Source organism: Diadema antillarum, unplaced genomic scaffold (genome assembly GCF_040938485.1).
Source record: "Diadema antillarum isolate AM-2024a unplaced genomic scaffold, OU_Dant_1.0 seq00000595_RagTag, whole genome shotgun sequence".
Taxonomy (NCBI): Eukaryota; Metazoa; Echinodermata; class Echinoidea; order Diadematoida; family Diadematidae; genus Diadema; species Diadema antillarum.
In genome coordinates this window covers 342,736-355,173 of record NW_027271526.1, presented here as the reverse complement: position 1 = coordinate 355,173, position 12,438 = coordinate 342,736, and the positions used below count along the sequence as shown (strand labels likewise).

Here is a 12,438-nt window from a genome sequence, read left to right as displayed (position 1 = left end):
TGTGTGTGTGTGTGTTTTCTACTCTTTTGACATGTATTAAAAAAAAACCTCGCAACTCATTATTAAATGAGCCTCTTTGGAATTATTTGGATGGTGAAAGATCAACATTTTTCGCACGAGAGCCTTGAACGATAGAAAGGATTGATAACGAAGTTCGTAGTGCCACTTCGCGCATGAGCAGAAAAAGGTCTTTTGAGATAATAGGCCTGTTGGTTTTTTTAAGTTCGCTGAGATAAACATCTGCGATATACTGATTATTCATGTTAATCCGTATAAATGTTGCTTGCCAGCACATCCATCTGACATCAAGCTTTGTATTTATTACTATTAATGGGGAAAATGTTAATGCATTCAGTGCAAAACAATGAAATGGATGCTTCCCAAAGTGTACGCTGATGGGCCATTCTAATCACCTGGTCCAGGCAGATTATATTCTTTGTTTGAAGGTATATTTCATAAATTGTTATGTCGGACAAGGTTATGCATTATCGCTTTGACAACGAGTGAAAGTGCCTAACCAACTGGGAAAAAAAAAAGAAAGGCCACCACAGACAACATATACGGTGCACTCCCGTTACAACGGTTACAACGAAGTTTTTTTTTTTTTTGTTTCTTATTTTGGTTATGACGAAATTTCGATGTAACGAAAGAAAACTGCAGGTCCGTAGGACTTCGTTGTAACGGGAGTCCACTGTACCGTATACCACAAGGTGGATAGAAGGAAAACGTAAAGTTTGGCTCACCTGACGAAGTTGTGCCTGTGGGTGTTGTAGCTCCCCAGAGCGATGAGAACGCCTTGGCCGAGCGAGTAGGAGAAGAAGATCTGAGTGGCTGCATCCATCCATACCTGTGGTGTATAGATGTTGAAAATACGGATGGATATGAGTTAAGTTCTCAAACATCACCCAGTTTATTTACATAGAATCAAATTTGGATTTCAATTTGATTTCATCTTTTCTTTTTGCCAGAGAAATCCATGCGCATCTCTATATAGTATAAGAGGTGCATGGGATCCATCCATACCTATGGTGTATAGATGTTGGAAATACGGATGAGGAGGAGCCAAGTTCCATCCTATCAAGTTGAGATAATTCGTGAGTGCAGTTGTAAGATTTGCACGACCATTAACCAGTTCATTTACATAATCAAATTTCAATTTCAATTTGATTTCATTTTCCTTTTTTTCACAGAAATCTATGCACATCTCTATACAGTGGAAGGTTGCACCTGACAACCAGAGGACATTATAGAGGTTTGCCCGACTAGCAGCAAACGCTGCTTTCACAAACCGAGTTCCATTTATTGAAATGTCTTGCACCGCGGGAAAAGGTGCATGTTACGTGCAGACCCAAGAATAACATCAAGGCGAGTTCATTTCATGAGTAGATAAATTGCCACAGTTTGGTGTACTGAAAACTCAGTTTGGTCCACTCAGAAAAAAATAATGTGGGCTTAATCCTCCATGGCATCAAACGTGCACTTCATCCAAATTTAAATGCCTGCATCCTATTGAGTTTATTCCATACATCACGTCTATCATAGTCCAAACTCAAAACCACAACATCCCTCATCCTACTTGTACAATAAGGCCAGATGGGACATATACCAATTAGTCCTGTCATCATCAAGGACGACCTGTTTATATACAATTTTATTGGTGGTTTGGGATTTCGGTCCTGTAAGCGTTAATGTATAAGGAGAATGTATAGGCCTATATGCGGGGTTTCTTTCCCTACGGACTAACTGTATAATATATTATGGCTCACGATGCAACTCGGACCTGCATCGGAAAGAAACCTGTATCCGAAACGCTTTATATTTCTTTCTGTCCCTGTGAGTGGTTTTAAACGTTTGCTTTGTCATCTGTGCAATAATATTGTGGGATCAGAACAATTCCATTGACACGCGCCATTTAAAACGACTCTTAAACAAGACAGGAACCCTCTGAAGTTACAAATCGGGTCATAATTATGATCCTTATCAAACAGAAATGAACAAAGGATCACAGTAATAATTGCAAAATGGTGTCATAAATAGTCATAGACACCATTCTATGTCATTTGCGTGGCATGTAAGGGAAGGAAATACTCTATTAGTGAGTCAATGAGAATGAATTACCAGTGCTACTGAGTAATGAAAATACTCTATCTCTTATACAGACTTGTCTTTTACGTGCACGGGTCTCTCTTTTCCAATAACACAATAATTTCGATAATGATATATTATGTCATGTATTAGCGTATTTTTTTCTTTTCCGCTTCCAATTGTATGTTTATACATTTTGTAGTACATTCAATTCTTGTAAGCATTGAGTGTGAAAGGATGTATGATACTCGAAATAAAATCTGAATTCAACTGAATTCAACTTGATTCAAAACTATTATAGTAGATGGTATTGTTGCGATTTATTGTCGAGCCTGAAATTCATGTATGTCGGAAAACGTGCAAGGGTCTTCGTACAACATATCGCACACTAAAGACACTGTTATAACACTGCAGTGGCTGAATTTCAGAAAACATACTAAAAATTTATGTCGAGCTTTGCCGATTGAGCTGTTTGATGAAGTGCAAATGCATGAAGAAAAAAAAAATGCACCTAGTGTAAGCATACGCAAGCTTTGAGAACTATGCGGTCTCTATTAAGGGATCCACGAATAAATGCCACCACGCTAAAACAAAACAAAACAAAACAAAACAACGGTTGAACAAATGGTTCATTCCAGCAGCGCTTTCCGTACGCGAAAACTCATCTACGGTAGATGTGGTCATAAATGGAGTTATACTTTGTCATTGTAAACATTTTTAGCGTTGGTTTTCGACCCCATTTATTACAGCTTTATATCGACACAACATAAGTGGCTCTGGCAGCATGAACAACCAAACAGCTTAGATTTTAAAGCCAAAGTGGAAACGCTTTTAAACTGTGCCTTAAACCATGTAGCTCCATGCATGCATGCTTAAACTTAACCATCACTATTCTGACGGTGGGAATTAATGCTGACAGAGAAACGCAAACATTACGCGCGAATGTTACACTATACCCGACGTATCGAGACGAGACGGAAAGGCAATCACCAGCGGGGTGTTTGCTTTGCTCTCTCGGCAGAACACCAACTGCTTCTTCAAATGTTCGTCGTTTGTCGCTGCAGAAGTAGGGGACATGTATACAGCGTGTATGCATAAAGATGTTTTTTTTTTCCTCCGAATGCTTTGCATATATCCCAGCCAACTATTGCATACATGATTATTAGCTGCCACTGACAATATAGGTGACCGTGCGTTGAGGAGTGAATCTCGTAAAATGACGCCAGAATGATGGACTAAAAAGCCACTTCGATCAGCGATTGAGGAAATCTTGATTTGTCCTGTTTTGTTTGTCTTTCTCATTTATATCAACAAACTATAAATGGCAATACGATAATTTTGACAATTTTTTTGATCAATTCCAGTTAATTCAATATTGGAGAAGATGTTTTGTGACTGGCGAAGTCAGAAGTTCCTGATACAAGCGTCCACTATATATGATCGGTTGGAGAAGTGACTTTATAAATCACGAGAACTTCTAAAAAATCTTGTGGATGCGCAATAAAACAATACACCGTACATGGGAAGCTCTTTTATCGAATTCTTTATGAATTATAGACACTTCTGTCAAAGGGGAGGCAAGATTCCTCCAAGAGACTCCTCCAAGAGGAATCAGGCCATACTTACACCAAGAACTGTGATACAATTCTTACTACAATTGAATATCATAAGGAAACTACCTGACATTTTGAGTAACTTACTATAACCCTACCACAGAGACTATGCATCCCACTATGTTCGTAATATCACCACAGAACACATAATCAATCGCTTCTTGCCGACCAAATAGGCCAGGATCAGTCCGTCTTAGCAGATGAACAGATCTATATAGGCCTACAGCCGTGAAGAGTCAAGTACAAGTTGCTACCCTCTCCTCTCATGAGCTGTACAACGTTTATACCTGGATGAAGTTAGCCTTTTGCAAAGGCAGCCCCCAATAGTTTGTGGACGTGCACAGTCCAAGCAAGTGTGGCTGTGTGCGAGTCTACCGTTCGCTGTGTGCGAGTCCATTGGGAGCTGCCTTTGCAAAAGGCTACGTTGAACTTGAAATCGGGCCAGTGCAACGTTACATGTTTCTATTTATTAAGGGGGGAAATGGGGTCAAAGGCTGAAGTGTGCCAGTGAACGCATTGCTATCCGGGCACCGACATGGTTCGATCGGTCAGCGTCTCTCTCTTCCTCCAAGCCGGGCCGACAGAGAGGCTCGTTGGCCCTATAAAATGCTATGCCGCAGCATCCGTCGTTATGGTGGAAACCTCGTGTGAGGACCTTGGGTTACCGGAATCACGCATGCAGGAATTTGCGGAGCTGGCCGAGTATAGGTCACATGCCGCAACGACGTTAAGTCACGTGGTCGCCCACGTGGTCACTCGAGATCCGGATGAGCGCGTCGATATTGGATGGGACAACCCCCGATATGAATTCACCAGGCATGCCAATAATCTGCCGACATTGCAGGTGCATGCCAAGGCGACGACCAAGATGGACCGTCCCCTTCGTAAGTCACGTGCATGTGTGAGAAGTAAAAGCGGCTAACTGATTTTTCCGAACCCCCCCCCCCCAATCATGGGTATGGTTTGATGATGATAATGGCCGACCTGATGATATTTTAGCACTCCACAATATAGAAGGACAGAGTGAGCTAAAAACTGAATTATTGAATATCATCTATTGACATCCATTTCCTTCCCTCCAAGCCTCCAAGTCAAGGGATTCTGGATAATCCATGTTGTCGTTGTTATCATCTTTGTAATTATCATTACAATTTTTGGTTGTTTGTTAATTTGTTGTTTGTTGTTAAGTGGTAATTCCCGATAATTACACATTCTAGGTGAAATGCGTTTCAATTGCCTTAATTTTTCGTTCAACACCATTGAAACGGAGCCTGGTCTAACAGGCTGACGGGTTTAAAAGTGCGATAAAATGTTTTGTTCTATATCCGAAGACATTACTTGTGAGTTTGTGTGTGAGTTTGTGTTGACTGTGATAGTGTAAACAATAAATGACATTTAAATCTATCATAAAACAGTAGCTAGAACTTCTGTCCTCAATCGAATGGGCGGAAGACTGCATGTTCAGTCGGTAAAGTCCCCCTTCCCCTTCCTATCCCCCCCCCCCCCATGTTCACGGACAAGAATATCGGTACATTCAAGAGCTGCATTTCAGCAGATAAAAATAGTCCTTGCTCACACGGAGGAAAAATGGCGACTCGTGGCTTTGCACACACACAGAGACAAGGCTTGAAAAGCGCGTTTCCGATTATCTAACACCCACAGTGCATTTCAAATCGATTTGCGATAGATCGTAAATGTCTGTTCGATGCAACTGGGCCGAGACATTCTAGGTACGCACGAAATTACAGCACGGTGTCTGAAGCTTTGTTTTTTAATCGAACAGTACCAAGAAAAAGAGAAAGTGAGGGAGAGAGAGCTCTACGCTCTCGGAATACTAGTGTGGCGCACGATTCGGTCACAGCAGCCGGCTAGACTTTATTATCAACTAGCAATTAAATCGCTCGAAAGGTCGTGTACTTTGCAGGTTCTCATCATGCTCGGATAGACGCCGGTCCAGTTATCCCAGCGGATAGTATGCACGACGACAAATACTTGTCGGTTTATTTTCTCCCTCTAAAATCGCGGGGGCACGTGATCTGTAACACTTTCGAGAGGAACTGGGAGCTTTCCGACTACATCCATCATCCGAGCTAATAAATTTGGCCGCTAAAATTCAGAATCTTTATTAGCGGGGACAACTATAGGGAGGATCAGCACGTCGTACCAGCGCAGCGCTGCTGTGACATGTCCTGCTTCTGTTTCAACCCCAATATTTGGTAGATTTATTGAACAGGGGAAAAAAATTCCAAAACAGAGCGGAGATGGGTAATTCGAATGCATCGGAGGTCGCAGTGAAGATGAAAGATACATCGGCAATAACGGAAGGGAGGGATGTATCGCGACGCGCTAGCTGTGTCAAGGAAAGGATGAGCTAATGTATATCGATGACGCCAGCGTAGCGGTCCGTTCAACTCTGCAGTCCCAATAAGTCATTTATTTGTACAGTTGTCAGTTCGAAAGGAAACAAGATGAATATCCCACGAGAACTGGCGCTGTCAGTCGCGACAACCTCATATATCATATTTCACCTGTACTTAACCCCCCCCCCCTCCTTCAAACGAGCTATCTCTCATCAATATATGTATTGTGCGAAGCTGAATGGTATTCTTTGAAGTTGTTGAGTTCGGCGCATATATCATGACCTATACGGCTGCAATAATCTCCCTGAAATTCCAATGCCCTTCCTATTTCGCTCTCAAGCATATCGACACTTGTCGAAATGTAAACATAAACATCAGTCCGATGCGACTGTTATTGGCACTGTATGTCTAAAATATCAGCATTTGATCAACTTCTGTTCCAAGTAATAACAATATCATAATTCGACGACAGCTGATATAGAATTATGCACGTCACATCACATCGAGTTGCCATGACCCATTATTTACCGCGTCTAGACCACGATATCGAGACCATGCAAAGCTTTAAGCATATCAATATAGTACATCTATTGATAGATTAGTCTATTACACGTGGCAATCAATGCCCACGGAGATGTCTCCTACTCGATCAACTTCACACAGGACGGACAAGTTTCAGTGATAGAGATTGATTAAGGAAAACAACGGAAGTGTCACCTTTCAATGACGCCCTTTTATAAACGCTAAGTGGGCCCCAAAGGAGCACGCTCCGCCAACGCATGAAGAAAGGACACCTGGAATATCCCGGATCTGGCGCGGCTTAGATTTGCGGGTATAGATTTATTAGCTTGCGACGTTATCGTAGTATAATTTTATACAAAATGTAATACAGGGCATTTCTTTCTCTTTAAAAAGGTATGGAATTCAATCTTAATTTCAGTGTTGCTTGTGGTTTTATTTTAAACCAACATTTTCCTGAGGTAGCTTCAGGTGCCCATTTTAGTGTATATCAAATGGCGTCCAGTAGTTCACTATTTTCACGTTGGCAACCCTCTGCAATACAAAATCTCCAATTTACAATAGATCATAAGATATCTTTTGCGACTGTTTTCGATATAATACGAGTTTGTATTCGATATGTCTGACAATACTAGCATATGTTACTGCTTTCTTCATAACTTTTGTTGCCGATCATTAAATAATTTGCAAGCCCACGGGAAGAAGAAAACAATAACAACAACAAAAATCTAATTTCATAGAGCATGGTGTTGATATCACATGATACGAATTCACCTTTTATACTTAGAGGTGACAAAATTGACGTCATAACGCAGTGTTTCTGGCATTTGCGTAACCCTCCTCATGTCCACTTTATCAAAGACACCATTACAGGCCTATTGAGTTTCACGTTATCTAACATAGGTAGGTCGCAAGGCGCTCGTAGAGTTACATGACAACATAAACAATTAATATCCATTTTCCATCTTCCATACATAGCCCGAAAATGTTATCCATGCAAAAAGCACGCCGAGTTCAAAAGCTGCGGCCGTCATTGAAATTGAGACATTAATGTCCTAGAGTACACACTTGGTCACTCCGATAGTCTAACGTCTTCCGACGTCAAAAACTTTGCATGGCGCGCGACAGGCGAAAAAAAAATATAGGGCTGTAGGATTTTGTCAGAGTGCTCTTGATAAAAATTCTCCATCATCTCGCGACGGGTGACAGGGATGAATGTCATCACGAAACAGCTTGAGTCATAAAAGAAAATCTAATAATGATAATAAAAAGAACATAAAAAACAATAACAAAAAAAAAACTCCCATCTTTAGACGACATCCGAAGCATAGAAGGCAAAGGAAACACACTGATGCATTTGTAGCTTATAAGCCGGAACACAATCGAAGCAATTCAAAGAGTCTCGTTTGTGACGTCATAGCGTCCAAGCCCAACCCATATCTTGATAATAACTGCCGAACTTTATAGCCCGCCACGGTCGCCTTTAAGCGCGTCGTTAGCTAATGACGCCGTTTGATGGTGCGTGCGAACTCCTAACAATTTGTCATGCACGTACACGTGGTAGAACATTAAAATGTGATCAGAATAATTGCAGACACAATCATCATTAGCGAGGAAAATGTAATAATGCGCGGATAGACAAAATGATAGGTTAAACATAAACTAGATAAAGAAAGACGCTTGCACAACGACACTATTATCAACATACACACACGCGCAAAGAGAAACAGGACCAACATGACCAATGGCGCCTTACTTCAATCTACCTTGGTTAGATTAACCCGCTGACTCCGACACAACACTATCCCGTAAGCATATGTTTCATACCGCCCTTATCTAAAACCTCATTCTTTATCTACTTTGATCACTCAAGAGTCCTCGCTTTGTCGAAGAGATATTAGCGGGAGTTTTTAAGATAATACCATCACTGCTAATATGGATTGTTTTTAACATGTATAAAATGGTGATGTTATTTACCAAAACGTGGGGGAACTTTTGAATATGTCCCAGCCTACCAACTACCCTTCAAGTAATTAAGGAGGTTTTGAGCAACAAAAGGGTCGTTTGTGATAGAAGACTCGTGGCATCAATGTCATGGTCATCATGCCGTAATTTAAAGACAATTTCTACTTTTCCATTCCAAGGCAACTGAAACTAGAATACCGCTTTTAATTAAAAAGAAAATTCCTTAATTTGAAAATGCCAACTCGCAAACCAATAAGTGTTTCCACTCAATATATATATATATATATATATATATATATATATATATATATATATATATATATACAGTATGTATATATAAATGCTATAGGGATTACAATGACATCCTCCCCGCCCTTGAAATTTCGCGGAGATTTGGAAATGTACAGATGATGTACGAGAATGAAAACTAGCCATTACTTTCAGGCTATATGGCCAAACATGAGTATTGGTACCGAAGAACAAAAACACATTGGTATTGCTGAATACGTCAGCCTCACTATAAGATTATGTTGCCGCCATGAAAAATACAATACGTAGTTACATTTCCTTTCCCGTCGCCCAATATCCACTGTGGTGGACTAGAAACAAAGAAGAGGGATAAACCGACGGTACCGCGACATTATTTCAGGTCGACCCTCTTTTTGTGTGGATATAATGCCAACTCGACCTTCGTGTTTCTAATAACGGATACAGGTATTGACAGACAAGAAAAGGCTAACAAATGACCATCCCGCCGGCCGGTGAAATAGCGCGGGAGGAAAGAGAATGAAGCATAGGATGAAAATTTCATATTGTTTGTGTCACTTTGGCAACCTTTAGCAATTGGCAGAATGTGAGGGGCAGCGGATGCGATGCAAGAAGGTCGTAACTTGATCTCTTTCTCTCTGCTTTTATACTTTTGCTCATCAAGAAAACTCGGTTTAGATAAATCACGTTTCATATATCTATGTTACAGTTTTGCGAGGGGAGATAGAGAGCGTTATATTTATTACGGATCGCTCGCATTGCGTCAAGCCAGGTCCACATGATCTCCCTTTCGCGGCGCACATTACGTTGGGGGGGGGGGGGGGAGGGGGAAGGGGACCATGTGTTACAATCATCGACAGCGTCAAGAGCAGGTTCTACAAAGTTATCATCATCAGCCGCTAACCGATGACATCAATGTTCGAGCGACGCTGGGGGAGCTTCGAATGGTAGTCATGATTAACGATAATTACAAAATCAGCTCCACGCATCGTTCACACGCTTCCGCAGCGGAAGTACAATAACTCACACTCACACATACACACACACACACACACACACTTACACATGGTTGAGATTAAACTTGGACTAGAGCGCAGAGTTGGGTTCGACAGATGTATCATCCCATGCTTTTTTCTCCGTTCGCATCCTTGTTTTTTCCCTCTATCTATATCTTTTGCCATTCTTCATCATCCGCTATATTACGCACGTCTCATGAATCATTTTCGTTACATCATTGGTCAAAAGATCAACTGTGTTCTTTTTCCTGTTCTCTTTTCTGTTATAACGTTTTATGACCGAGACTTTTGATCGCTTTTCGAATATTCCGCGTTCCAGAAAAGAGAAGAGCACTATCAACGTTTGGATATTTCAATCATAAATATTATGACATATCGTTCTTTTATACTCAAGAGTAACCTGGTTTTAAATTTGTTGATTTTTAATATCTAATTACCATTGTAATCTAGTTATTTTCTACGACTAACTTAATTTTCTTTTTACTTCGCACAAAATGTTAATGTTTGATGCATATATACCCTCTTGTGATTGTTCTTAACTTTTCACTATTTCTCACATTGTTTTAATGTATGTTTCGTAACGTAGCAATTAAGTTACACCTGCCTGTTAAGTGGACCCCTCTGGAAAACAGCTTTGCCATGTTGTCATTGCTAAGTAAGGCCATCCACCAGTATTTCACGCAACTATCAAAGTATTATCATTTCGTAATGCTGCTATACTTTCACTAAGAGATTATTGATGACTAATCTCCAAGGTATCCTAATTGCAATCCACACTGAAAGGGCCTCCAAAGGGAACTTCCTGAGCGTATGTATTATAAAAGACCCCCCCCCCAAAAAAAAAAAAAAAAAAAAGAAAAAAGAAAAAAAAAAGATAAATAACAAGGTGAATGAACCATATCATTAGAAGAACTGCTATAAACCCCTTGATGATTCGGAGTGCTGTCTGGTATATAAGGTACTATGAATATATACCTTCAGCACACGATGCAACAAAAAGAAATTGTGCGAATTATATCATGGTTTAAACCTACGCTGCGGCAAGTGAGAATTTGAGCAAATCTATGGGCTATCTTCCGACACGTGAGCTAAGTTAACTCATACGGCTCGGGGAGAAATGGATATAACCTCTTTTGCAAGGCCTGCGGGCGAATTCATGAGTTTAAATCTTCAAGGGCCTTATCAATACTACTATTTCAGCGTCATGTTAAGGCTGTGTTCGAGAGTATTCTACAGTACTTAGACGCATACTGCAGGTTATAGCAAGGAGGTACTATAGTTAGACTCCTGTTTCAGTGTTAAGTACGCGCCGCCCGCCATGTTGTTAAGCACTGGAAATGACGTGCAAAGTCCCGCAGGACTGGACGTTTAGTGGTTCTCATCAAACACGATGGAGTGGCCCGGAGGGGGGTTGAAATGCAAGAATCATGTGTACGGCACACATTCAAATGCTGATGGGTGCAATGAACCGGGCAATATGCCAACACGAAATATGATACAACCCAAACTCTTAAAGGATATGGAAAACCAAGAACAGATTGTGGGCGAGGATTTGATCTGGCGCACTCACCGGGGATGGAGTTTATCTGTCCGAGTGGCAAACTGAGGGATTTATGAAAAACACCCGTTATGTGAAACCAAAAAATAAGACATGTTGCTCGCGGTTTTATCCAGGTAACAGAGTGATTTTTTGTTTTCAAGTTGAAGTCTAGGTTCCAGTGACGGACTAGAAGTTTCACATCATTATCATCATCTGTATACACCACTAGAGTATAGGATGCATGTTACCTCTTCTAATAAAAAGGTATCTGCACTGCAAGAGTGTGGGCCAACACCACCTTTTCACACGTTGGCGACAGGGGAAACCGAACTTCATGTCATGGTACGTACGTACGCTGCACGCAATAGGTTTAGTATTTAGAATGCGTGGTTAGCTACAGCCGAAGTTGCTATCTTATGAAGTACATAACCTGATATCTACGGGATACGTGGACATGCCTCCCCCCCCCCCCTGCCTCTCTCTTTGTACATACACTTCATCTCGTTGCAATTAGTGTGTCTTGTTGTGTAGCGACAGAAGCATCTCGCAATACTGTCAATGTTCCTCAATTCTTTCCCTCTAACTAAAGTATCATGTTATTGATCCCTTCTAAACGTTTACCTTTCCTTCACTGGCACAAGCTGCTTGTAAAGCGCACCAAGTTGCTTTGAAAACGATCTATGCACTATATCTTTTTTCCCCACACCACCTCTTGAGGCGGAGATCTCTTCCTAGCCCTCAACTACACATAGCGCTTGCCCGTTATTGGGTGGGTGTTGAGAAGGCGGCCGGAGAGGGGGTCTAGGGGGCTGCCCGACGGCCACTTGTAAGAGTACAGAGTAATCAGAGTCGTGCGAGTGGCACTTAGCCAGCCATCGCAGCAGGGAGTACACCTGTACGCCAATATCATGTCCTCCAGGGGGCAGGATGAGACGTGCGTGTGATTCTACACCACGGTCTGTTTGAAGAAATAACGTCGGCTCGGAGGAATCGTCTATTTATTCTGCGGGCTTTATGTACCGTCGACAACTCCGTGATCACGATGTGATCACGTGGGATAAAAAAAAAAAAGA

At 41.3% G+C, this 12,438-nt stretch overlaps 1 protein-coding gene across 1 annotated transcript in view; it reads right to left on the bottom strand.

Annotated features, from left to right (window-relative positions):
• LOC139735730 (sodium- and chloride-dependent GABA transporter 2-like) overlaps window positions 1-12,438 on the bottom strand; it is a 97,371-nt gene that overhangs the window by 40,647 nt on the left and 44,286 nt on the right. The window contains exon 7 of the mRNA XM_071646479.1: window positions 744-847. Coding sequence (XP_071502580.1) covers window positions 744-847 — 104 coding nt within the window. The remainder of the gene's footprint in view (window positions 1-743; window positions 848-12,438) is intronic.